The sequence below is a fragment of the Phacochoerus africanus genome, chromosome 4, assembly GCF_016906955.1.
Source record: "Phacochoerus africanus isolate WHEZ1 chromosome 4, ROS_Pafr_v1, whole genome shotgun sequence".
Classification (NCBI taxonomy): domain Eukaryota; kingdom Metazoa; phylum Chordata; class Mammalia; order Artiodactyla; family Suidae; genus Phacochoerus; species Phacochoerus africanus.
The window spans coordinates 62,006,171-62,030,855 of NC_062547.1; the positions used below are offsets into that span (position 1 = coordinate 62,006,171).

Genomic DNA, 24,685 nt, shown 5'->3' on the forward strand with positions numbered 1-24,685 from the left:
AAACTCCAGGATGGCAGGGATTTTATTTTGGTCACTGCTGTATGCCCAGTGCCTGGAATAGTGCTTGGAATAGAGTGGACTTCATCCACTGTCATGGATGATGAGACGGATGGATGAGAGAACACACTGAGTCCACTGTTTCCATCCCCTGTGGTGCCTGGCACTGCATCTGGCACCAACAGCTGACCCTCAGACTGCAGGGAACATCAGGCACACTGCTACAGAGTTGTCATCATAAGACACCTCTGCCAGGTGCACCTAAGAGCGTCTTCTAGTGTGTGGGGGCTGCCACAACAAATACCAGACTGGGTGGCTTCAACCAGACACGGATTTCCCCACAGTTCTGGAGGCTGGAAGTCCAAGCTCAGGGTTGGTATTTCCTGAGGCCTCCTGGCTAGCAGTCAGGCGTCTCCTCCTTGTGTCTTCAGAGGGTCATCCCTCTGGACAGACACATCCCTGGGGTCTCTCCATGTGTCCAAAGTACCTCTCAGACTGGATTAAAGCCCATCCTAATGCCCTCAATTTACTTTAATCACTTCTATAAAGACCATCTCCAAATACAGCCACATTCTGAAATACTGAGGGTTGGGACTTCAAGATATGAATTGGGGGGTGGGGTAGGGGCATAATTCAGCCCCTAAGAGTGGGTGCAGAGGCAACTCTAGGAAATATGAGCTGAGGAAAACAGACACAAAAGATCCAGAACAGTCACAACTCTAACTACTATTTCTCCCAGCACAGAGATTTGTTCTATGACACTTCAGGGATGCTCTTCCTGATTACCTTTGCTTAAGCCCACAGGGGTCTGCACTTATGTTTGTTCAGGGTACACAGGCTTGGTAGTGGAAAGAGTTAGAAGGAGATGGGCAGGGGGGAGGGAGCAGCCACTACGAGGGGGCAAGCACTGTGTGCCTCTTCGAATTTCCCGGAGTGAGAGTCACTGTGACAAGATAGAGAACCACCCCTGGAGACCAGGGCTCGGCAAAAAGGGCCAGACAGTAACGGCGCGACCGCTGGGGCAGTCTGGTGATTCTGCATAAGTTAAACACAGTCACCACATGATTGAAAAATTCCACTCCTAGGTATCCACCCAAAGAACCAAGAACAGGCGCTCAAACAAATCCCTGTACACACATGTTTATGGTAGCATTGTTCACAATCGCCGAAAGGTAAACCACCCATGCATCCATCAACTGATGAACGGATGAACAAAATGTGGTCCACCCATGCAGTGGAATATTATTCAGCCTTAAAAAAAAGAAATGAAACTCTGGTACAACATGGACAAACCTCAAAAACATCATACTGGGAGAAGAAAGCCCAGACACAAAAGGACATATAGTATGTGATTCATTTATATGGAGCATCCAGGACAGAAAAACCTATAGACAGGGAGAGGATTAGTGGTTGCCAGAGGCTGGGGGAAGGGGGAGAACTGGGAGGTAGTTTCTTTTTGGTGGGAAAACAAATGTTCTGAAATTAGTAGTGGTAGCTGCACAGTATTGTGAATATACTAAAACACACTGAATTGGACACTTTGAAACAGTTATAATGATGAATTTTATGTTATGTAAATATTACCACAATTAAAAAAATTGTTTTAATGTAATCTGAAATACGTAAAAAACAGCAGCCATACAAAAATAAGCTGGCTCTGTTCCATGGGCCACAGTTTGCCAACTCTTGGGCTATACTTTCTAGAACAATCCAGGCTTTTGTCTTCTCTGCCTGCCCTGGGTGGCCTTGACCAGGCACAGTTAGAAATGCCTCCTAGACACTGATGAGCTGCCCTCCATGGCTGACCTGCCCATCTGAGTGTCCACACACAGCCCCACTTGGATACTTAAGAGATGCCTCAAAGAGACACTGTAAACCCAGACTGGCTCCCCCACCTCGTCTACCCCCACTGCCCCCGGCCTTGTTCATATCAGCAGGTGCCACCTTCATCCAGGGGCTCAGGCACCTGGAACCACCCCTAGACTTCTCCCTTTCACTGACACTCCACCCCTGGTCCCCATCACCCTACCCTCCATCTGGCTCACACAGCACTCACCTCCCCCTGGCTTCCCAGAGCCTCTCTTGCCCCCTCGGTCCAGCTCTGGCACTGCAGCCGGAGCAGCCTTTCCAGAACTTTTGCCTTGGCTTCCCAGGCTCCTGGATCCTCCCTCCTTTACTCTCTGCCTAGGGCCCCAACCCACCAGCTTCCAGGCTGTTTCTCAGGCACCCACTTGTTCCCACCTCAGTTTTACTCCCCCACCAGGAAGACTCCCCTGCAAGATACGGACGTTGGTTCCTGTTTCCCTCACTTAGCACCTGCCTAAGCACCTCTGCAAGCCTAGTCCCTGCTGTCTCTTGCTTGCTGTGCTGAATTCTCTCTCGTAGTCCATCTGTCCATACATGTCTCCTAAGAGTCCCCACCTGGACCATGTAAGTGCCCTAAGAGCCGAGATGCTAAATGAACCCCAGTGCCTGGCACAAAGGGGGTGATGCACACTTGCTCCATGGCTGCTCATCCCCCTGAAGCACACAGTGAGCTGCCAGGAACAGACTGAACTTATGAATGACCCTCCCCAGAGGGAAGACGGCAGCCTCCCTTGAATGTAAAGGAGTCACTATGTTACAAGCTGTACTTCAAGGTTTATCTCTTTCCCTCTAAGCGGCTGTTGTCTCAGCCAAACACAAAGGGGCTGGGCCCCCTGAGAGGCAGAGTCCCCCCTGAATGGGACCCAGGAGCCTAGATTCATCATTTTCCCACCGACATCCAGGATCTTGTCCCTCTAATGTTCCGGGATGGGGACAGTCGTGAACAAGACAGACGTGGCCCTGCCTGATCTGAAGGACTCAGTCTGCCAGGAGAAGGGAAACCAACGAGAAACAGTGGATTTTTTTTATTTTTCAGCTTTGCTATGCTATTTTGAAACACATAAAATGGGTGCTGTGAAAGGACATGGGGGTGGGTATAGGGGGCTCTCTGAGGAGGTGACATTACAACTGAGGCCAACCAGACCCCAAAAGATGTTGACTCAGGAGGCCACAGCCACCCAGGAGACGTTCTTCCTGCCACGGTCCCGTCCCTCTCTGGCCATTCTGCCCACATCACAGCATACATCTATCTTCCCCTTAGACCAGTGTTCTCAACTGGGGTGATACTGCGCCCTGAGGACACCTGGCAACATCTACGGACGTTTTAGATGGTCACACCTGGGGGAGGGGGTGTTACTGGCATCAGGTGGGTGGAGGCCAAGGATGCTGCTCACACCCTCAAGCACATGGAATGGTCCCCATGAGAAAGAATGATCTGGCCCCAATGGCAACAGTGCACAAAGGGCCCCCCAAAGGCCAAGACTTATTTTTCCTCCTCGGCACCTAAGAACTACTCTCTCCTTGTCTGTAGTTGTCAGGACTCATGACAAATTAAAAAATGGCAACACACACACTCTCTCTCTCTCTCTCTCAGAGCTCTACTTCCAAGCAATGAAGCTGGAAAAACCAATAGAAAAAAAATTACCAGGGTGCTGGTGTGTAGGGAGCCCTGTAAAGTTCACAGGGTACCATGGACTGAAAAAGGACTCTAGGAAGCTGAGCAGACATCCTGTTTGTGCCTGGAGTGAAGCAGGGCTGGAAACGTGGCTGATCTGTGTACACGACTGAAACCAAGTGGGCGGCACATGCCCCGAGGGAACGAAAGGCTTGTCCCTCTCCAAAGGAGGAAGGGGCCCTATCTAAGGCTGCAGGGCTACAGCTAGACTATAAAACCCTAGGAAGTAGCTATTAAGGGAAAATTCTCATCAAGCCTCTCTTTGAGTTAATAGACCTGCGGTCACCAAATCCACCCAGGGGCAGACAGACTGGTCTTGTCTCCTTATCTCTCCAACAATTCCTGAAGCTGTGGAGTACCAGGGCCTTAGGGCTCTTGAAGGGAAGGTGAGGCTCGTGGGGAGATCCAGCCCAGAGAGCAGCACCCCAACAGGGCTTGAGAAAGGCGAGTTCCACACATAGAGTGCAATTTAGGCCCTGGACTCTGGCTCTTTTTAGCAGAGTGATGGTAATGACAGCCAGCATTTATGCAGCGCTTCAGATCCGGCAAAACGCTCCTGCACCACTGCTGCAGATGAGCTTGCTTTCCTCTCCTGGCTGTGATTGTTCTGAAGATTAATCTCCGCTAAGGCTTTTATCATCTGGAGGCTGAAGCGCTACCTCTGGATCCTGGGGCTCCATTTGCAAATATGAAATGGAAGCTTTTTGGAATTCAGTGGCTGAAGCCTTCCAAGTTCCTTTTTAAAACATACACACTCCTCGGCTTTAATGAGACAATGTGCTGATGGTGGAGCTTGCCTTGCGTAGAGAAAAGGCAGAATTTATGTGCCAGTCCCCCTTGGAGAAGGATCAGCCAGTGCCACACTGCCTCTTGCTGTTCTCTTTTCAAATCCTGACTCCTTAATTGATAGGACACTCTGCAATCTCCTTTATCAGAGGAGAAACCTACAAAATGCTTCCAGAGTAGATTTTTACCTTCCCCGCAAAAACCCCTGGGGCAGAGATGGAGGAGGTTGAAAGAGCTGGTTCCTTTACACCAGTGGTTCTCAACGCAGTAATTTTGCCCACAGGAGACACTTGGCTATGTCTGGAGACATTTTTAGCTGTCTTGACTGGGTGGGGATCTAGTGGCCAGAGGCCAGGGACACTGCTAAACACTCCATGATGCCCTGGACAGCACCCCCACAGCAAAGTGTTATGCCTTACACGGCAACAGGGTCGAGGAGAGAAAAAGACAATGGTTACCTTAGAAAAGTAAAGCTCAAACAGGCTTTTTCTCAGGGAGTCTGGTGAGCTCAAGCAAGGAGGGACTGCAGAGACAGAAGAGGCAGCAAGCTGTCACTTAAGAAAGAAGGGACCAAAGCCACAAGCCTGAGCTCAGTCAATGATCCTGTCAGCAGGTAAATGAAGCACAGCAACAAAAATGGCTAGTCACACATGCATCTCTGCTGCTTTTATTTTGTGGGTGGCACTGAGGGTGATCAGAGGGGACCACAGACCCAAGTACAAGTGAGGCCTGCCTAAGGCACTCAGGGGAAGAACCTCCAACCAAGACTTCAGTGATTGTGGACACAATTATCTTGACTGGACATAAAACTGTGTTAGAAGAATGCCTCCCTGGCACGCACAATCACATCCACTCCTGATTTAAATCCACCAAAAGGATCAATTTGGGATGCAGAGCCTGCCTGGGTAGGTGTTTTGATCTATTTTGATTTGTGTTAGAAGCATTTCAGGAAAAAGACCAGATCTTCACCATCTTTCCAGCAATGAAGTACACGAGACACGCTGCCCGGCCTGCGTACCAGGGTGGGCTGTGCTAAGGTCAGATCATTCAAACCATGGCAGCCGCATACCTGGCTCGACAGAGGCGACTGTATGTTTAACTTGCCATTCTTGGGAATGTCTATTCTGTAGCCGAGAGGAAGGAAAGCGTTGAATCCGACAATGAGGTCAGGGTGTTCGTGGAATAGCTGCGACACTCGCCGGATGACTCCTGGAGTATCAATACTAGAACAAAGAAGAACAAGAGTGGGCAGAGGCGTCCTGGGGAGCAGATTAAAAGAGAAATCTACTCGTGGCTCCCTTAACCGTGCCATGTCACGAGCTTCTCAACGGACAAAGAACCAACCCCCCTAAAGTGTGACTGGAGTGATTCTGCTGATGGTGATCCGCTGCTAAGGCAGCCAGGCCTGGGCTCCCAGTGCCTTCCTGACAAAATTCACAGAATATGTACACAGCACGGCTCCCAAAACACTGCAAGCATGTGTGCTAGGTTCTGAAAATGTCAGGAGAGCCAATTTTAAATTGTGGGCTCTAAGAAGTGACATGTCAAAACCCTCTAAAGGGGAGATAAATTCCTCCATTTCGCATGAATTAGAGATGGACTATGACACAGGAGTTGTTCCCAGCAACTGACTATAATGCCTAAATACCAAAGGCCATGCAAGTATGGAAGTGGCATAAGAATCAGAGGGCAGAGATGGGGTCTCCCTCAGGGCTGCAGTCAGGGTCAAGGCTTTAGCCTTGTGCCTGTGGAAGGCAACCAGGTGGGCCCTACCCTGTCTCCTTAGAGGGAGAAGCAGCACTGAGGGGATGTGACACTGGCGAATCTAAGTCAGACAGAACCAGTTCTGGTCCCGCCTCTGCCCCTAAGGTGGGTCTGGCCAACCCCTTGACCCACTCTAAGCCTCAATGAGCATCCTGTCCAACAAGAGCACCATTGGGAGGGAGGTCTCCCATCTATCTCTAACCCTCCTGATTCAGTGCCTGTGAAAACAGCTAACATGTTTTAAATGCCTTCTTAGTGCCAGATTCCTTACTAAGCATTTTGTGCGCATTACTTCCAAGTAGGCCTGGGACTGGAGTGAAGGGAGTGAGGAACTCACCTTGGGGATAAGATTTAAGAGGGACACAGTGCCAATACGGTCGATAACCAAAATTAATAACATTTTCATGCACTGCTTGACCAAAAGATAAAAATTAACTTTTAAAAAGCCTCGAAAAATGAAATTCACTTAAAAATCAACATTTTGAGTAAAGACGGGATCCGACCCTGTGTTTGCTCACTTGCCTCACCCCATCCCTGCCCTCGGTCCAGGAATCTCCACAACAGGGCCACGGCGGGGCGGGTGAGGGGTGGGGGGGTCCCTCCCGTCCCAGTTTTTTTTTTTTTTAGAAGAAGGAACTGAGGATCCGCTAAGTTCTGACCACCTGGGCAAGGTCACCCCGTCATGGGGCATCCAGGGTAAGGGGCTCCCACCCAGCTCAGGCTGACTGCGGCCCAGGACGGTCCCCCGGGGTGGGCAGGGGCCCGGCAGGTACCTCTGGCTTTTGAATTCCTTCATGATCTCCAGGAAGCCGTTGTAAGTGGCAGGGTCGCTGCCGAAACGGATCTTCACCTGGTCCAGGTAGGTGAGGGCGTCCTCCACCTGCGGGGAGGGGAAAGTCCAGGTGGGCCGCGGTCTGCGGAGGAGGGGGCGGGGGGCCCTGGCGGGAGGGGCAACCGGCTGGGCCTCAAGGAGCGGAGGTGGGGAGTCGGGGGTCTGGGGTTTGCGCGGAGAGGAGGCCGAGGCGGGGTCGGGGCCGGGCGGGGCTTGGGTGGGGGGCGCCGGCCTGCGGGAACTGGACGACGGGGTGCTCGAGGGAGAGCTGGGGCGCCACTCACGTGCACTGGCAGCTTCTCATGGCCCGCAGAGCCCGAGCGACCCCAGCGGGCCCCGCTCAGCCCCCGGCCCGCTGGGCCGCCGCCGCTGCCACCGCCAGCGTGCGCCATGTTGGAAGTCGGAGCCACAGCCCGCCCCGCCCCCGCCCGGGGGCCGGCCGCGCATGCGCTGGCTCCGCCCTGAAGGCGGGGCTCTTTCAAGGACTCTGCGGTAGGATCTTACCCCATAAAACTGAAACGCGATTGTCCTGACATATACCGCTGTGAGCAAACCAAAACCTGCCGCCTGCTTCTGTCTGGCCCCCAAAGCACGCTCGGAATAATTTTTACAATTTTAAAAGTTGGAAGAAAAATCCAAGGGAGAAGACTATTCCGTGACACGTGAAAATTCTATGAAATTTAAATTTCAGTGTCAGCAAAAATAAAGTTTTATTGGAACATAGGCATGCCCACTTGTTTACCTGTCATCGCTGGCTAATTTTGCAGTACAACAGCGGGGTGAATAACTGCGACAGATGCTAAGATCTACACAGCCTGATATATAAAAAAATGTTCTTGACTCGTACTTGTAGGGTTGATGTGACAACCTGGTATGGGCACACAGCACCCTAGTTCAGGGCCACGGGGTTAACTTTTGCCAAATTGCTCTTGACTTAGTCCTGTTCCTCCTCTCTTCGCTTCTCTAGTCCTGACTTCATGACTTCCCCACTGGAGCCTCTGGTTCCTGACCCTATCACTTCCCCACTGGAACCTCCCACTGGTTCGGGAGCCTCTTAACCAGTTTTTCCAGCCCCAGTGCTATCAAGAACTATCATTCCACAGCTGCTTCCAAACCTCCAAGGTCTTCCTATTTCTTTTTCTTTTTTTGTCTTTTGTCTTTTTAGGGCCGCACCCGCAGCATAGGGAGGTTCCCAGGCTAGGGGTCAAATTGGAGCTGCAGCTGCTGGCCTACGCCAGAGTCACAGCAATGCCAGATCCAAGCCGCGTCTGTGACCTACACCACAGCTCATGGCAACACCAGCTCCTTACCCACTGAGCAAGGCTAGGGATCAAACCCACAACCTCATGTTCGGATTCATTAACCACTGTGCCACAATGGGAACTCCAGTATCTTTTTTTTCAATGTGTGAAGAGGTGCAGGAAAGCTGAGAATACATTGGCAACAAGAGCATCATTTGCCAGGGGTCAGGAGTAGAAGGGTGAACAAAACCGACCAGGCTTTTACCCTCACAGAGCCATCCATCAGCCTTTCAAGAGGATTGGAATCAAATAATCACATACATAGATGTAAAGCTCACTTGTAACAAATACTTCAGAGAGAACATACAAATATAATAGTTATTGGGAATTCCTATCATGGCGCAGTGGAAATGAATCCGACTAGGAACCATGAGGTTTTGGGTTCGATCCCTGGCCTCACTCAGTGGGTTAAGGATCTGGCATTGCTGTGAGCTGTGGTGTAGGTCACAGATGCAGCTTGGATCTTGAGTTGCTAAGGCTGTGGTGTAGGTTGGCAGTTGTAGCTCCGATTGGACCCCTAGCCTAGGAACCTCCATATACCGGCCCAAAAAAGCAAAAAAAAAAAAAAAAAGATATTGTGTTCCAGTTACTATGGCTATGTAACAAGCTACCTCAAAATTTAGGGGTTTACAATAATAATAATATTTATTTTGCTCTCCATTCTGGTATTTGGGCAGGCTTGGCAGGGATAGCTAATCCCTGGTCCCTCAGGGTCAGCTGGGCGCCTGGAAGGCTGAGGCTGGAATCCCCTGAAGGTTTACACATGTGCCAGTTGCTTCTTGCTGTAGATCTAAACCACTGCCAGTGCTGTTGCCAGGAATACCTACATATGGCCTCCTCATGTAGCCTGAGCTTCCTCACAACATGGCACCTGGCTTCCAAGCCCAATCATCCTGAGAGGAACATGTGAGCTAGGAGGAAAACTTATAGCCTTTCCTGATCCACTCTTGCAAGTCACAGAGAATCAAAAGTCCCTCCCAAACTCAAGAGGAGGGCAAACAGACTCCAGAACCTAGGAGGTGGCCAGATTCTGAAATAGCATGGGGGATAGGAAATATTGCCATGACCATTTTTGGAAAATACCACCCAAAGCACTTAATCCATTCTAGCAAGGAATAAGAAGATGTGGCATTCTAGCTGAGTTCTGAAGGATGTATAAGCGTTCACCATGAAAGTCAGAGGGATGGCTGTGCAAAGACCCTGTGGTGGGGAGGAGTGTAGCACATTTGAAGAATTTAAAAAAAAAAAAAAAGGCCAATGTTCTTGGACTGCAGAGGAATGAGAGAGGGAGGGAGAAGGTGCAGGAAAAGAGAGGAGAGGAGTTCCCGTTGTGGCTCAATGGGTTAAGAACCTGACATAGTATCCGGGAGGGTGTGGGTTTGATCCCTGGACTTGATCTGGCATTGCCACGAGGTGTGGCATAGGTCACAGATGCAGCTTGGATCCAGCGTTGCTCTGGCTGTGGATGTAGGCTGGCAGATGGAGCTCCAATTTGACCCCTAGACTGGGAACTTCCATATGCAGAGGTGCAGCCCTGAAAAGAAAAAAAAAAAAAAAGTGGAGAGGACGGAGGAAGCAGAACACTCATTCTTGTGGGGCAAGTTAAGGCTTTTGTTTTTTTGTTTGTTTTTTTTTTAATAATTTTTTTTATTTTCCCACTGTACAGCAAGGGGGTCAGGTTATCCTTACATGTATACATTACAATTACATTTTTTCCCCCAGCCTTTCTTCTGTTGCAACATGAGTATCTAGACAAAGTTCTCAATGCTATTCAGCAGGATCTCCTTGTACATCTGTTCTAAGTTGTGTCTGATAAGCCCAAGCTCCCGATCCCTCCCACTCCCTCCCCCTCCCATCAGGCTGCCACAAGTCTCTTCTCCAAGTCCATGATTTTCTTTTCTGAGGAGATGTTCATTTGTACCGGATATTAGATTCCAGTTCTAAGTGATATCATATGGTATTTGTCTTTGTCTTTCTGGCTTATTTCACTCAGTATGAGATTCTCTAGTTCCATCCATGTTGCTGCAAGTGGCATTATGTCATTCTTTTTATGGCTGAGTAGTATTCCCTTGTGTATATATACCACATCTTCCGAATCCAATCATCTGTTGATGGACATTTGGGTTGTTTCCATGTCCTGGCTATTGTGAATAGTGCTGCAATGAACATGCGGGTGCACGTGTCTCTTTTAAGTAGAGTTTTGTCCGGATAGATGCCCAAGAGTGGGATTGTGGGGTCGTATGGAAGTTCTATGTATAGATTTCTAAGGTATCTCCAAACTGTTCTCCATAGTGGCTGTACCAGTTTACATTCCCACCAACAATGCAGGAGGGTTCCCTTTTCTCCACAGCCCCTCCAGCACTTGTTATTTGTGGATTTATTAATGGTGGCCATTTTGACTGGTGGGAGGTGATATCTCATGGTAGTTTGATTGCGAGTTAAGGCTTTTGATCTTGGCATTTAGTGCTGGTAGAAACTGCACATGGGTTCCATGCAAGGAGCTGTTTGAGTAGCTTTGAAGTTAGAAGCAAATGATCTGACTCCTCTGCAGAGAAGTGGTTGGAGAGGAGCCAGGCACAGTGCAGGAAGACTGTTTCATCATTTAGGCAGGCGAAGGATGATGGTAGCTTAGACCAGGCTGGGGGCAGGGGAGGTGGAGAGAAGGGAGTGGAAGGGAGTGATATTTAGAAGACAAAGCAGAGAACACGTGATGAGGGGAAGAGGGGTAAGGAAGCATGGAAGATTCGAGGCTCCCAGACCACAAAAGGATTCTTCTTAGTTTCAGTGTGTTCAGCTAAGATGGCCTGAACCAAACTCTGAGGCCACAGAGTCTAAACAGTCAGTCCTCTCCACACCCACACCTTCCGGCAACAGTCCCTTTCCTGAGAACCAATGGCACGTATAGGCTTCTGTTCTGCCCCAGGGTTCTCACACAGTGTCCCCCTCCCACAAGGATCACTTTCAGTTCTCCATTCTTTTCATAGGTCTCATAGGGTCAGAAGAAGCCCTCACTCATTTGGAGGACAGGCAACCACAAGCCAATTCCACTTTGGGCGTGAGTGAATTCTGAAGGATGCACGAATATGTGCACGAGTGTGGGAGAGTGCAAATTTAAAATGTAGGCAATAGTACACATACGTATTTTCATTCTCATTTTTATAAAGCATAAAAAGTTCCCAAGGAGTTCCCGTGTGGCTCAGTGGAAAAGAACCGAACTAGTATCCTCGAGGATGTGGGTTGGATCTCTGGCCCAGCTCAGTGGGTTAATGATCAGGCCTTGCTGTGGCTGTGGTATAGGCTGGCAGCTGTATCTGATTCAACTCCTAGCTGGGAATGTTCATATGCCACAGGAGTAGCCCTAAAAAAAAAAAAAAAGTAACTTGCTAAAAAGTTCCTGCTGTGGCACTGTGGGTTAAGAATCTGCAGCAGGTTGGGTCACTGTGGAGGTGCAGGTTCAATCCCTAGTCCCAAACAGTGGGTTAAAGGATCCGGCATTGCTGAAGCTGTGGCACAGGTTACAGCTGTGGCTCAGATTTTTTTTTTTTTTTTTTTTTTTTTTTTGCTTTTTAGGGCCACACCCGAGGCACACAGAGGTTCCCAGGCTAGGGATCCAATCATGGTATCCGCCCACACTATGGCCACAAAAATGCCAGATCTGAGTTGCGTCTTTGACCTACACCACAGTTCCCAAGCTAGGGGGTGAATCAGAGCTATAGCTGCCAGTCTACACAGCCACAGAAACTTGGGGTCTGAGCCACATCTGTGATGTGACCCACACTACAGCTCATGGCAATGCCGGATCCTTAATGCACTGAGCTGGGCCAGGGATTGAACCCTCATCCTCATGGATACTAGTTGGGTTTGTTACTGCTGAAGCACAACAGGAATTCTTTAGGTAGGTCTTTTATTGGATATTTTGGCAAGGAGATCAAAAGATCCTATTTTGTTTGTTTGTTTTTTGTCTTTTTTTTTTTGTCTTTTTGCTATTTCTTGGGCCGCTCCCGCAGCATGTGGAGGTTCCCAGGCTAGAGGTCAAATCGGAGCTGTAGCCGCCAGCCTACGCCAGAGCCACAGCAACGCGGGATCCGAGCCGCGTCTGCAACCTACACCACAGCTCACGGCAACGCCAGATCGTTAACCCACTGAGCAAGGGCAGGGACCGAACCCGCAACCGCATGGTTCCTAGTCGGATTCGTTAACCACTGCGCCACGGCGGGAACTCCAAAAGATCCTATTTTGAAGTAATCAAGTCTTCCCAGGTGGTAAACATTAGGACCTAAATCACGTGTAGAAGCAGAGTTCTAAGGCTGCCAGACATTCTCACGCCATGGTGTGTGTGCCCTGGTTCTTCGTCCATCCTGGACTGTGAGTGGCTCTGGGAACGTAATGGATGTCATCCTACATTTTGGGTTATTCTACATGACATAGGCAAAAGGAATTTTCAAGTGTCCTCAAGATTCCAAATGAGATGATTTCGAACTCATCAGAAGGCAGATTATGTTAGAAGGGCCTGCCCTAATCAGGGGCACTCTTTAAACAAGTCTGGAGGTCAGAGCCTTGAAGCAGCTGAGAGGTGTGATCCTACTGGCCTTGAAGGAGCAATCGGTCACATCATGAACTGCCTATGGAAAGAGGCAGCCTCTAGGCGCTGAGGTCCATAGTCCTGAAGCTACAAGGAACTCAGTTCTGAAGTGTATGTGATATAAATAAATACAAAAGGCCAGATTGGAAATATTTTTGGCTCTGGGGCCATATATTCTCTGGTACTGCAGCATGAAAACAGCCGTAGGCAATATTCGAATGAACAGTGAACAGGCATGGCTGTGAACCAATAAAACTTTATTTACAAAAGCAGACTGGTTTGCTGACTCCTGCTCTAGAATATAAGAAACAGAGACAAAACAACGGAATGCAATGCAATGTGTGAAGGGATCTTAATTGAGTCCTAGTTTGAAATAAACAGCTAATTAGGAATGTTTTCAGGCTAATTAGGAAAATTAGAAATGCCTATTATTATTACTATTTGGCCACAGCAATGGCTTGATGTGGGACCTCACTTCCCAGACCAGGGATCAAACACGGGCCGCAGAAGTGAAAGCACTGACCTTACCACTAGACCACCAGGGATCTCCCAAAGATATCAAATAATGATTGTTAGTTTTGGCAGGTGTGTGTGGTCATGTAGGAGAATGGCTTTATTCGTTAAAAATGCTTGCCAATATATTTAGGGAAGAAGTATCTTGATATCGCCAGTGTTGGAATTAGAGTGAAGTGAGTGAGGAAAATTTGTGCAAGTGCAAGATCAGATCCCATTTTTATTTGAAATGTTGGTATTTTGTTCATCTTGCATTTTTATTCATTTTGATTTAAAAAGTATGTGGCGCAAAGAAAAAAAAGTATGTGGGAACTCCCTAAAAAATATATAACAATGCAATATTTATTTTGATGATTGAGTTTTTTGGGTGCCTCTTAAATTTTGTGTCTGAGTTGAGTACCCCACTTGCCTTACCCTGTTCCCAGATGTCACTTTTGATTGGTTTAGTAGGAGACTGGCAGCAATAGGGCAACCCCGGGAACACTCAGAATGAGTAAATATGTGTTCATTGTCCTCAATATTGCAACTTTCCTGTGGGCTTGAACCTTTGCAAGTTAGGTAAATGAATAAATAAACTCATAATATTAAATAATTCAAATAATATTAACTAAAAAAAACCCTAAACTCATAAATAAAGAAAACAGACTGGTGGTTGCCTAGTGAGGAGGGGAGGTGAAAAGGGTGAAGTTGGTTAAAAGGTACATCTCTTGAAGCAGGGAGTGAAGGGGATTGGGAAATTAAGAGCTGTCTGGGAGTTCCCTGGTGGCCCAGGGTTAAGGATCCAGCTGTGGTACAGGTCACTGCTGTGGCTTCGGTTCAGTCCCTGGCCCAGGAACTTCCCCATGTCATATGCAAAATCAAAAAAAAAAAAAAAAAAAGCTGTTTGGGTGACCAGCTGTCCTGATTTGCCAGTGACTGAAGTGTTATCAGGATGTGGGACTTTCATTTTTAAACTGGGATAGTCCCTGGCAAACAGGGTTACTGTTATCACACTACCTCTAATTTTTATCTTATGTCCTCCTTATTCTTCTTTTCTTGATTTGCTTGCCATGGAAATGTATTACTATTATTTAGGCAACTACTTAAGGAAGAAGTTGATTTCTCACCAAAAAAAATTATGATAAATAAGTCCTGGAGGTGTAATGTAAATATTGTGACTATAGCTAATCATAATGCATTGCACATTTGATTTTAAAGTTGCTAAGAGAACAGGTCTTAGGTTCTTATCACAAAAAAAGAATCGTAACCACATGTGGTGATGATGTTAACTAGACTTATTGTGAGCATTTCACAGTATATACAAGTATCAAATCATTATGTTGTATATCTGACACTAACATAATGTTAACATATCATTTACATCTCAATTAAAAAAACTCTTTAGAATTTAATATAAGTTAACTCCTGCTGCAACCAGAGTGGGCATATTCCATTTGTCTTGGGAGAGTCTAGTTTACGGTAGTTGTCCCAGAGTCACGGTTAAGAGTACTCCCTTTCACTCTCAAAAAGTGTCCCAGTTTGGAGAGCATGTTAATGTAGTCCTGTTAACACAATAAACACGGTGTCACTCTGGCTCCACCAGAGCTGGGAGACCTCAGGCAAGTCACTCCACTGCAATGCACAGTGCTTGTCAAACAGAGCACCCAAACTCCTTCTCAAATGAAAACTCACTACAAAAACACTACGAAAATCCCAATGGAAGCAACAATTCTGAGTAACATTTTATCAGTATAATTTCTTTCCTATATTTGAATTAATATTTATGTACAAAGCAATTGATTCTCACCAAAGCTGTTGAGATGGACGCCCACATTTTAAGCCAGAGGTTGTAGATGAGGTCTTAGTCATTTCCACTATTTCTTCCTTGGGTAAAAGCCTGATTCACAGAGATATAGTGGCAAAGAGTAGCTATTTTTTCAAAGGCTCCCCGCACAATCTAAGTTAAATGGAAATGGCAGGAGAAGCCCACGCTGTTACCTCCAACACCTTAAACCCTGCTGCCCAACCTGCATTTTATTTTTTTAATTAAAAACTTTTTTCTTTTTATGGCTGCAACTGCAGCATATGGAAGTTCCCAGACTAGGGGTCAAATCAGAGCTGCAGCTGTGACATGTGCCGCAGCCACAGCAATGCTGGATCTGAGCCTCATCTGAGACCTACATCGCAGTTTGTGGCAATGCCAGATCCTTAACCTACTGAGCAAGGCCAGGGATAGAACCTGTGTCCTCATAGACACTATGTCAGGTTCTTAACCCACTGAGCCACAATGAGAACTCCCCAACCTGCATTTTAAAAATTATAGTTTAAAATATTTTAAAAATGGAATTTGATGCTAATGTTTGCAAAACTGCCAGAACCCTCCTTGGAACCCTAGTTTGAGGAACGACTGAATGAGACCATCAGTCAGGTCATGTCCAGCTCAAAAGCCTCTGGTTCTAAGGTTGTTTTTTCTGAAACTTTGTCTGGAATCTAATGTGGAGAGGAGGAAAGGAATAGTACATTGAAGGCTTGGACTCTCCTATCCTTATAGCAAAAGCCACAGAAGCAACTGGAGCTTTTAGAAGGCTGCAGGCAAAGAAGAAATTGGGATGGAAACAGTTGGACTGTTGAACTTCTCTAAGGCAGAGACGGTCCAAAAGCATGGCAGGGAGATGTCAGCAGTTTTTTCCATCTACTTTGAAGAACCTCTAGTTTTTAAGATAAAAAACATCTTTATCCTCCAAGTTTGGGAGCCAAGGAGTGGAGATGGAAGAATGATAACAGGTTTCCTCTTTAAATGCCAGCTTGGAGCAGGAGTCAATTCATGAGCTAGAGGCACACAGGGCAAATATGCCTATAAATTGGAGTCAATCGCTAACTTTTAAAAAATGGGAACATTTCTGGTGTTTCCATGTGGCTCAATGAGTTGTCACTACAGTCCAGTGACAACCCAACATTGTCACTACAGTGACTTGGGTCACTGCTCTGGTGTGGATTCGATTCCTGGCCTGGGAACTTCTGAATGCTGTGAATGCAGCCAAAAAAGAAAGAAAGAAAAGGAGTTCCTTTTGTGGCTCAGAGGTTAGCAAACCTGACTAGAATCCATGAGGATGTGAGTTCAATCCCTGGCCTTGCTCAGTGGGTTAAGGATCTGGTGTTGCTGTGAGCTAGGTGTAGGTCACAGATGTGGCCCTGATCCTGCCTTGCTGTGGCTGTGGTGTAGGTCAGTAGCTGCGACCCCTATCCTGGGAACCTCCATATGCCATGAGTGTGGCCCTAAAACAGCAAAAAAAAAAAAAAGTTTCTCTTAAAAGTCTGGATTTCTGGCTTTACCAATGGCAATAGGAAGCTGTGACACCATTGCTTTCCACATGGCAATTCTGGCATAAAGTTGGGGGGGCTGGGGTCCACCAGTACCCTCCACACTGCCATTGTCACCATAACTCTCCACTGCACCCTGGGAGCATAGTAAACATCTAGATTACTTGCTGACACCTGTGGACATTTGAGTGTGTCACCCACGGAATAGATGGTTGTGCTTCTGAGTCTAAAATTGGAGTAGGGCGGTCCAACAAGGACTGGGACAGGAAAGCTAGGCTTTCTGTTCTCAGAACTCTTTTTTTTTTTCTTTGTCTTTTGTCTTTATAGGCAGCATCCTCAGCATATGGAGGTTCCCAGGCTAGGGGTCTAATGGGAGCTGTTGCTGCAGCCTACACCACAGCTCATGGCAATGCCGGATCTCTAACCCACTGAGCGAGGCCAGGGATCGAACCTGCAACCTCATGGTTCCTAGTTGGATTCGTTTCCGCTGAGCCACAATGGGAACTCTGTCCTTTCTCAGAACTCTTGCACCTCTGGCTTATGACTTTGAGCACTACCACTGCAAGGCTCAGTTTCATCATCTGTAAATGGATGCAGAAACCCTTGCCTTCCCTTCTGAAGTATGTGCTGTGATAAGGATCCAACCGTAGCACCTGAAGCTTTTTAAACTATAAAGCTCTGTGGTCCATATTTGTGGATTGGTTGGTCTCACATCTATCCATCCATCCCTCCCACCCCTTGACCTGGCACCAGATCCCAGTTTCTCTTCCAAGAATAACTTCTCCTGTGCTCAGTCCACATAATTGGGTGGTGTTGACACCATCCTCAGCCCAGATGGGCATTGGGTCAGGCCCACCAATCAGAGTGCTGCATTCTCCCCAGAGATGGCTTTGTGTTCCAGGATGCGTATTTGAGCTGACTGGGGCTAACAGACTCACAGCCAAGACTTTGGTTCAAACTTGGGGAAGGGAAACTCTCTTTTCTACTGAATTTGGCTATCCTGTTGTTAACCTGGGAGTTGCAGGTCTGTGAATGGAGAGGACGAGGAGGAGAGAAGAATGGAAAGAGGCTGGGAAGCAAGGTCTGGGTCACATCATCGAAGGCTGTGTGTCCAGATATATGGCAAAACATGCATTCTCTCTGCTTCAGCCAGATCGAACAGGGCTAACTCATCGGAGCCCAGTGAAGGTTTTTATACTAGCAAGCAGACTTGTGAACGTTTATTTGACTTGGATTCATTTCCTTGGGCACTCCCTGATCTTAAGTCCTGGAGTGCTCCTGCAGCAGCCGCCAGTTCTTCTCTCTGCCTGGATTTGACCATCCACACTGCCTTCTTGAAGTTCTTGAGAGGGTCCTGCTGTGAGACTCTTGATGAAGGGCACTGGAAACGTTCACGGATGAGATAGCCATGTCTGGTGGGGGCGATGAAGCCATTGGCGGTTGGGATGATTCTATTCACTATGGCATGGACAAACTGGACAGCCAGGAGGGTGCCTATTGAGGCGGGTGGTAGAGAGGAGGGAACACATGATAAAAAGGGGGGCACAGAGATTCAAATTCATACATTTGAGAGTTGGCTGCATGGGATCAAATCCTTCTATGCCCCTTATTACTTAGGCATGACAGTCAACCTCTCAAGAGTCCCTCTTGCCTCCTCTGCAAATATGATAACTGAGCCTACCTGCCAAAGGATATTCCGAAGATTCGAAGATGTTATGCATGTCAAGTGCTGGGTACCAGTTTCAGACTCAAGTGAATTCAGTAAATATTACTATTACTGGAGGAGGAGGAGTAGAATGAGAGGTTATGAACCTGCTCAGGGTGGGCTTTTAAGGTCACAATCCACAGATCACGCCTTCTGAGCTGCGTCTCTTTGCCAGGCATCTTTCTTACACTGTATTAGACTATAGTGTATTAGATTATGATGTATTCCATCACAATGCATTCAGTTATAATGATTCAATTACAATATATTTGGTTATAATGTATTTGATTACAGTGTATTCAACTCTACCTGATATTCATTCAGCCACTTACTTGCTTTGTGACCTTAGGAAAGTTCTTTACCTCTCTGAACTTCAACTTCATTTATCAAATGGGGACAGCAATGGTTCCAATCTCCCTACCAGGGTCATAAGGGTTCCCTTCTCTATAGGAGAGGGTAACAAAGGTGACCCTAGGGACCAGGCAGACAAGCTTCAAACCACAACCTACCAGTTACTCACCATGTTACCTTGGGCAAATCACCCCACCTCTCAGAATTTCAAATTTTATAAAATATAGGTGGCTATTGAGAGAAATAAATGGCTCAGGGACAGTACCCAGTACACAAGAAAAGTTCACTCTTGTTAATATGCCCTTACTTAATATTGAACAGATCAAGAAATGTGGGGTTTTCAAGTGGTTGGTCTTAAACAAGACACTTCAAACATTTATAGGGGCTGGGGCGAGAGGTTGAATCAAAGCCAACATCCTGTAAGGTAAAATATGTGAACACTGCAAATCTAGCTGGTAAACTCTTAAATGGAATATGTTCTATCCTTCTCTATTGATAGATGTATCTTCAGACCATCCTGGAAGGTCAGGTTTGGCTTGAAGACTCTCACTTCCATGCTAGAATGTAATGGTATGGGACAGCCAGCCCACAGCTATTTATGGCTTGGCACCCTCTCCCTATATCCAGCTCCATCCTGTACCCCAAGGGGCCTCACACACATGTATGTGAACCCCCTACCCAGCTCACACATCCAGACTCCATGCACACCACTTCATGGGCACCATCTGAGTCTGGGGGTATTTACACTGGGGGCACAGCCCACTTTCAGAAGGAGAGACCTAGGAAAGAGGCCGGCACAGGACCTAAAGAAGACTCCAGCGCAGGTGGGAAGGGTGTTCTGGAGTTCCAGGTAGCCAGAGCATGGGTCTAGAAGAGGTGGTGTATCTCTAGTTAAGCCTGTACTTTGAGCCTGAAGATGTCTCCCTAAGCAGAAGGGCCCAGCTCAGGGAGGCCAGAGTGGGGCCCTCTAAAGGCCAGGATCCAGAATAGGACCCCTCATCTCCAGATCTAAACTCAGTCCTACCCACCAAGTGAAATGACTCACCATCCAGTACACTCCAAACGATTATGGAGCGATCCTTCAAGCCTGCGTAGACATAGTTGTCATCCTTGGAGAAGCAAGCGCACTGGACTCCTCTACAGTAAGAATTCTATTGAAAAAAGCAATGTGCTCTTTTTTTCATTTAAAAATTTTAATTAAAGTATAGTTGATTTACTATGTTCCTTCAATTTCTGCTATACAGCAAAGTGACCCAGTCATACATGTATATATATTCTTTTTATTTTTTTGTCTTTTTAGGGCCAAACCCATGGTATATGGAGGTTCCCAGGCCAGGGGTCCAATCGGAGCTGTAGCCGCCAGCCTACACCACAGCTACAGCAACGTGGAATCCGAGCCACATCTGTGACCTACACCACAGCTCATGGCAATGCTGGATTCTCAGCCCACTGAGCAAGGCCAACGGCTGAACCTGTGTCCTCATGGATACTAGTTGGGTCATTAACCACTGAGCCACAATGGGAACTCCATGTATATGTATTCTTTAAAGGCAATGTGATCTTGATTTCAGACTGAAAGACACTCAGGAATCCAGCTCCAAGGCATTTGTGTAGGAAACCAGGCTTGTAAGCATCTCAGAAGGGGGATCAAGTTAAAACCTGGAGAGATAGGTAACATCAATATTCCCAGGACCAGGAATTCCATTGTGGCTCGGTGGGTTACGAACCTGACTAGTATCCGTGAAGATTCCGGTTCAATCCCTGGCCCCATTCAGTGGATTAAGTATCTGGCATTGCCGTGAGCTGTGGTGCAGGTTGCAGACATAGCTCGGATCTGGCGTTGCTGTGGCTGTGGTGTAGTCTGGCAGCTGCAGCTCCGATTCAATCCCTAGCCTGAGAACTTCCATATGCTGCAGGTGCAGCCCTAAAGGAAAAAAAAAAAAAAAGAGAGAGATTCAGGGAGTTCCCATTGTGGCTCAGCAGGTTAAGAACCCGACATAGTGTCCATGAGGATGAAGGTTCAACCCCTGGCCTTGCTCAGTGGGTTAAGGATCCAGGGAGTGGAGTAGGTTGCAGATGTGGCTCAGATCCAGGGTGACTGTGGCTGTGGCATAGGTCAGCAGCTGCAGCTCCGATTTGATCCCCAGCCTGGAAACTTCCCTATGCTGTACCTGTGACACTGAAAAAAAAAAAAAATTCCCAGGACCAAACACATCTTCCAAGAGATTGGATTGAGAGGTTGTATGACATTTTGTATTGGAGAATAGGAATGATAGGATTTAATTTCTGAAATGACCTCAGTTATACAAGTATTAGCTCCCACTGTATTTAATCAAAAACTATGTGCTAAATATAATTTGAAGTCCTAGATTAGACCCTAGGACAGAAAAAGGGAATTGATTGAAAAACATATAATCCCAATAAAGTTGATAGTTAATGATATTGTTCCCATGTTACTTTCTCAGTTTTGACAAATGCACTCTAGGTATATATAAGATGTTAATGTCAGGGGAGGCTGGAGGGGTGGGCCAATGGGAACCTTTGTACTATCTTCACAACTTATTTGTAAATCTAAAATCATTCCAAAATTAAGTTTATTAAAAACAACAACAACAGACATTCCCTTCTGGTACACTGGGTTAAGGATCTGGCATTGTCCCTGCATCGGTTTGGGTCACTGCTATGGTGTGGGTTCGATCCCTGGCTTGGGAACATCCACATGCCATGGATGTGGCCAGAAACCGCCCCCCCCCCAAAAAAAAAACCGAAAACCAAAAAGCTAGGTGTATTTAAGTGCTGTGGTGACATTTCCCATCTCAATGAGGCAAAATATTACTTACATCTCAGCCTTATAGTGGCTTCATAAATATAAATAGGTCCTGTGGGGTGAAGGCTTTTTAAGATAAAATTGCACATATTCTGTTCTCTTAGTTACAAGATTGTCTCCCTTAGTTTATTTTTATTTATTTATTTTTTGTCTTTTTAGGGCCGCACCTGTGGCATATGGAGACTCCCAGGCTAGGGGCCAAATCGGAGCTGTAGCCGCTGACTTACACCACAGCCACAGCAACTCAAGATCCAAGCCGAGTCTGCGACCCACACCACAGCTCACAGCAATGACAGATCATTAACCCACTGAGCAAGGCCAGGGATTGAACCCGCAACCTCATGGTTCCTTGTTGGATTCATTAACCACTGGGCCACAACAGGAACTCCTGGACCTTCTTAAATAACAGCCCTTGCCACTCTCCACCCTCTTTATCTTGCCTTATTTTTCTTCAAAGCCTTTGTTGCACCACAACCCAACATGGATTTGCTACTTCTGTTATTATTTCACAGACATTTAGTGGTCAGGAACTCTCAGAGAAACAGAGGCCACCTCTGTGAACAAAACAAACAAAAATCCTGCCCTCCTGGGGCTCATACTGTCTCCGTCACTTGAATGTGGCTCCAAGACATGGAACACTGTCTGCCATGGTCACAGCTGCTTTCTGGGCACTAGAAAGAGGCCTGGCAAAGGTAGTATGATCAAAACTATTGGGTGAAAGAATAGCATAGTCAGGATTAGGGCAAGGAGAGTGAGGCAGTGTCAGTGCAAGATTGGATCTTGTCTTTTGTTTTGTTTTGTTTTTGTCTTTGTCTTTGTGAGGCCTGCACCTGTGACATATGGAGGGTCCCAGGCTAGAGGGTCTAATCGGAGCTGTAGCCTCCCACCTACACTACAGCCACAGCAACACCAGATCTGAGTCATGTCTGGGACATACATCACAGCTTGTGGCAACGCCAGATCCTTAACCCACTGAGCAAGGCCAGGGATCAAACCCTCAACCTCATGGTTCCTAGTCAGATTCATTTCCGCTGCACCACAACCGGAACTCCTGGATCCCGTCTTTATTAAAATGTTGGTATTTTGTTCTTCGTGGATTTTTTGCATTTATTTTGATTATTTTTTTCTTTTTAGGGCTGTACCTGCAGCATATGGGAATTCCCAGGCTAGGTATCAAATTGGAGCTGCATCGGCAACCTACACCACAGCCACGGCAATGCAGGATCCTTAACCCACTGAGCAAGGCCAGGGATTGAACCTGCGTCCTCATGGATACTAGTCAGGTTTGTAACCCACTGAGCCACAACAGGAACTCCTATTTTCGTTTTTTTTAACATTGCACTAAAATATTATTTCTCCAGGAGTTCCCGTCATGGCGCAGTGGTTAACGAATCCGACTAGGAACCATGAGGTTGTGGGTTCAATCCCTGGCCTTGCTCAGTGGGTTAAAGATCCGGCGTTGCTGTGAGCTGTGGTGTAGGTCACAGATGCGGCTCAGATCTTGCGTTGCTCTGGCATAGGCTAGCAGCTACAGCTCTGATTAGACCCCTAGCCTGGGAACCTCCATATGCCGCGGAAGCGGCCCAAGAAATGGCAAAAAGACAAAAAATAATATATATATATATATATATATATACATATATATATACATATATATATATATATATAATTTCTCCAGGTTGTGGAGGGTTTTTTTTGGCATCCCCTTAAACTCTGCTCTAGAGGCCAGGACCTCTCCCTTGATTCACCCTAGTCCTGTCCCTGATAGGTGGCACATGACATGCACTAATAAATGATACTTACATCCATTTTCTTTTTCTTTTCTTTCTTTCTTTTTTCTTTTCTTTTCTTTTTTTTTGTCTTTTTGTCTTTTCTAGGGCTGCACTTGTGGCATATGGAGGTTCCTAGGCTAGGGGTCGAATTGGAGCTATAGCCGCCGGCCTATACCATAGCCACAGCAACGCAGGATCCAAGCCACGTCTGCGACCTACACCACAGCTCACGGCACTGCTGGATCCTTAACCCACTGAGCAAGGCCAGGGATCAAACTCAGAACCTCATAATTCCTAGTCAGATTCGTTAACCACTGAGCCACGACGGGAACTCCTATCATCCATTCTCTAATGCCAGGAACTAGTGTGCACACGGTGTGGCTGGCTACTCACCGTGGAGCTCATCTCGAATTTCCACTTGCAAGTCTGCAGGTCCCAGAGACACAGCAGGGCTTCCTCTGACCCGCTGACTGCCAGCTGCTCTTTGTGGCTGACCTCCACACAGGTGACTCGGCTCCTGTGGGCCTCCAGAGGGAACACCTTGGAATTCGCACACTCATAGAGGAAGAGGTCACCATTGGTCATGCCATAGACCACACGATAATCCGCCAGAACAGCCACGCTGGCTATGGTGTCAGGCAGCTGGGTATAGAAGGTGTATGTTGGCCCATCGATGACTGGGCAGGGATCCCCGGGGCTGATGTCCAGCACCAGGACGATGCTGTCATAGGCGATGGCCAGGTGCCCCTCGTCCTTACTAAGCGCCATGCAGTTGATGGCTTTCCGGGCCTCTGGAGGGGGGATGCACATCACATCCTGTCTGGAATTCAGGGGGAACACCAGGACGATCCCAGAAACGAGGCCAGTGAAAAGGAGCTTGGTCTGCTCGGCGACCTCCAGGCACCTGACCTCATTGGAGGTATCCAGGGTATCCTGTTCCTCGCCTGCCATGGGGAGAAGACAGCATTAAAATGGATCACAGGGGAGTTCCTGTTGTGGTGCAGCGGAAATGAATCCGACTAGGAACCATGAGGTTGTGGGTTTGATCCCTGGCCTCGCTCAGTGGCATAGGCCAGCAGCTACAGCTCCGATTAGACCACTAGCCTGGGAAACTCCAGATGCTGTGGGTGTGGCCCTAAAAAAAAAAAAAAAAAAAAAAGACAATAACAAAAAAAGAATGGATCGCAGGTTGGAGTCTCCATCATGGCTCAGTGGTAACAAACCTGACTAGCATCCTTGAAAATGTGGGTTGGATCCCTGGACTTGCTTAGTGGGTTAAGGATCTGGCGTTGCCATGAGCTGCACTGCAGATCGAAGACACAGCTCGGATCCCGAGTTGCTGTGGCTGTGGCATAGGCCAGCAGCTACAGCTCAGATTTGACCCCAATGCAGGGAACTTCCATATGCTGCAAGA

At 47.3% G+C, this 24,685-nt stretch overlaps 2 protein-coding genes across 4 annotated transcripts in view; both read right to left on the reverse strand.

Annotated features, from left to right (window-relative positions):
• SIN3B (SIN3 transcription regulator family member B) overlaps positions 1–7,327 on the reverse strand; it is a 41,824-nt gene extending 34,497 nt beyond the window's left edge. For 2 of the 3 annotated variants that reach the window (XM_047776689.1, XM_047776688.1), the window contains exons 1-3: positions 7,205–7,327; positions 6,862–6,968; positions 5,394–5,547 (exon numbers count right to left, since the gene is read on the reverse strand). In XM_047776689.1, coding sequence (XP_047632645.1) covers positions 5,394–5,547; positions 6,862–6,968; positions 7,205–7,312 — 369 coding nt within the window. In that variant the 5' untranslated portion in view covers positions 7,313–7,327. Of the gene's footprint in view, positions 1–4,782; positions 4,837–5,393; positions 5,548–6,861; positions 6,969–7,204 lie in introns of those variants that run through there. The other variant, XM_047776690.1, reaches the window with a different exon arrangement.
• A 10,481-nt stretch (positions 7,328–17,808) lies between these two features.
• Positions 17,809–24,685, reverse strand: part of NWD1 (NACHT and WD repeat domain containing 1) — a 97,000-nt gene continuing 90,123 nt past the window's right edge. Inside the window, 3 exon segments of the mRNA XM_047774372.1 lie at positions 17,809–18,110; positions 19,718–19,823; positions 23,665–24,215. Of these exon segments, the coding sequence (XP_047630328.1) occupies positions 17,809–18,110; positions 19,718–19,823; positions 23,665–24,215 (959 nt within the window).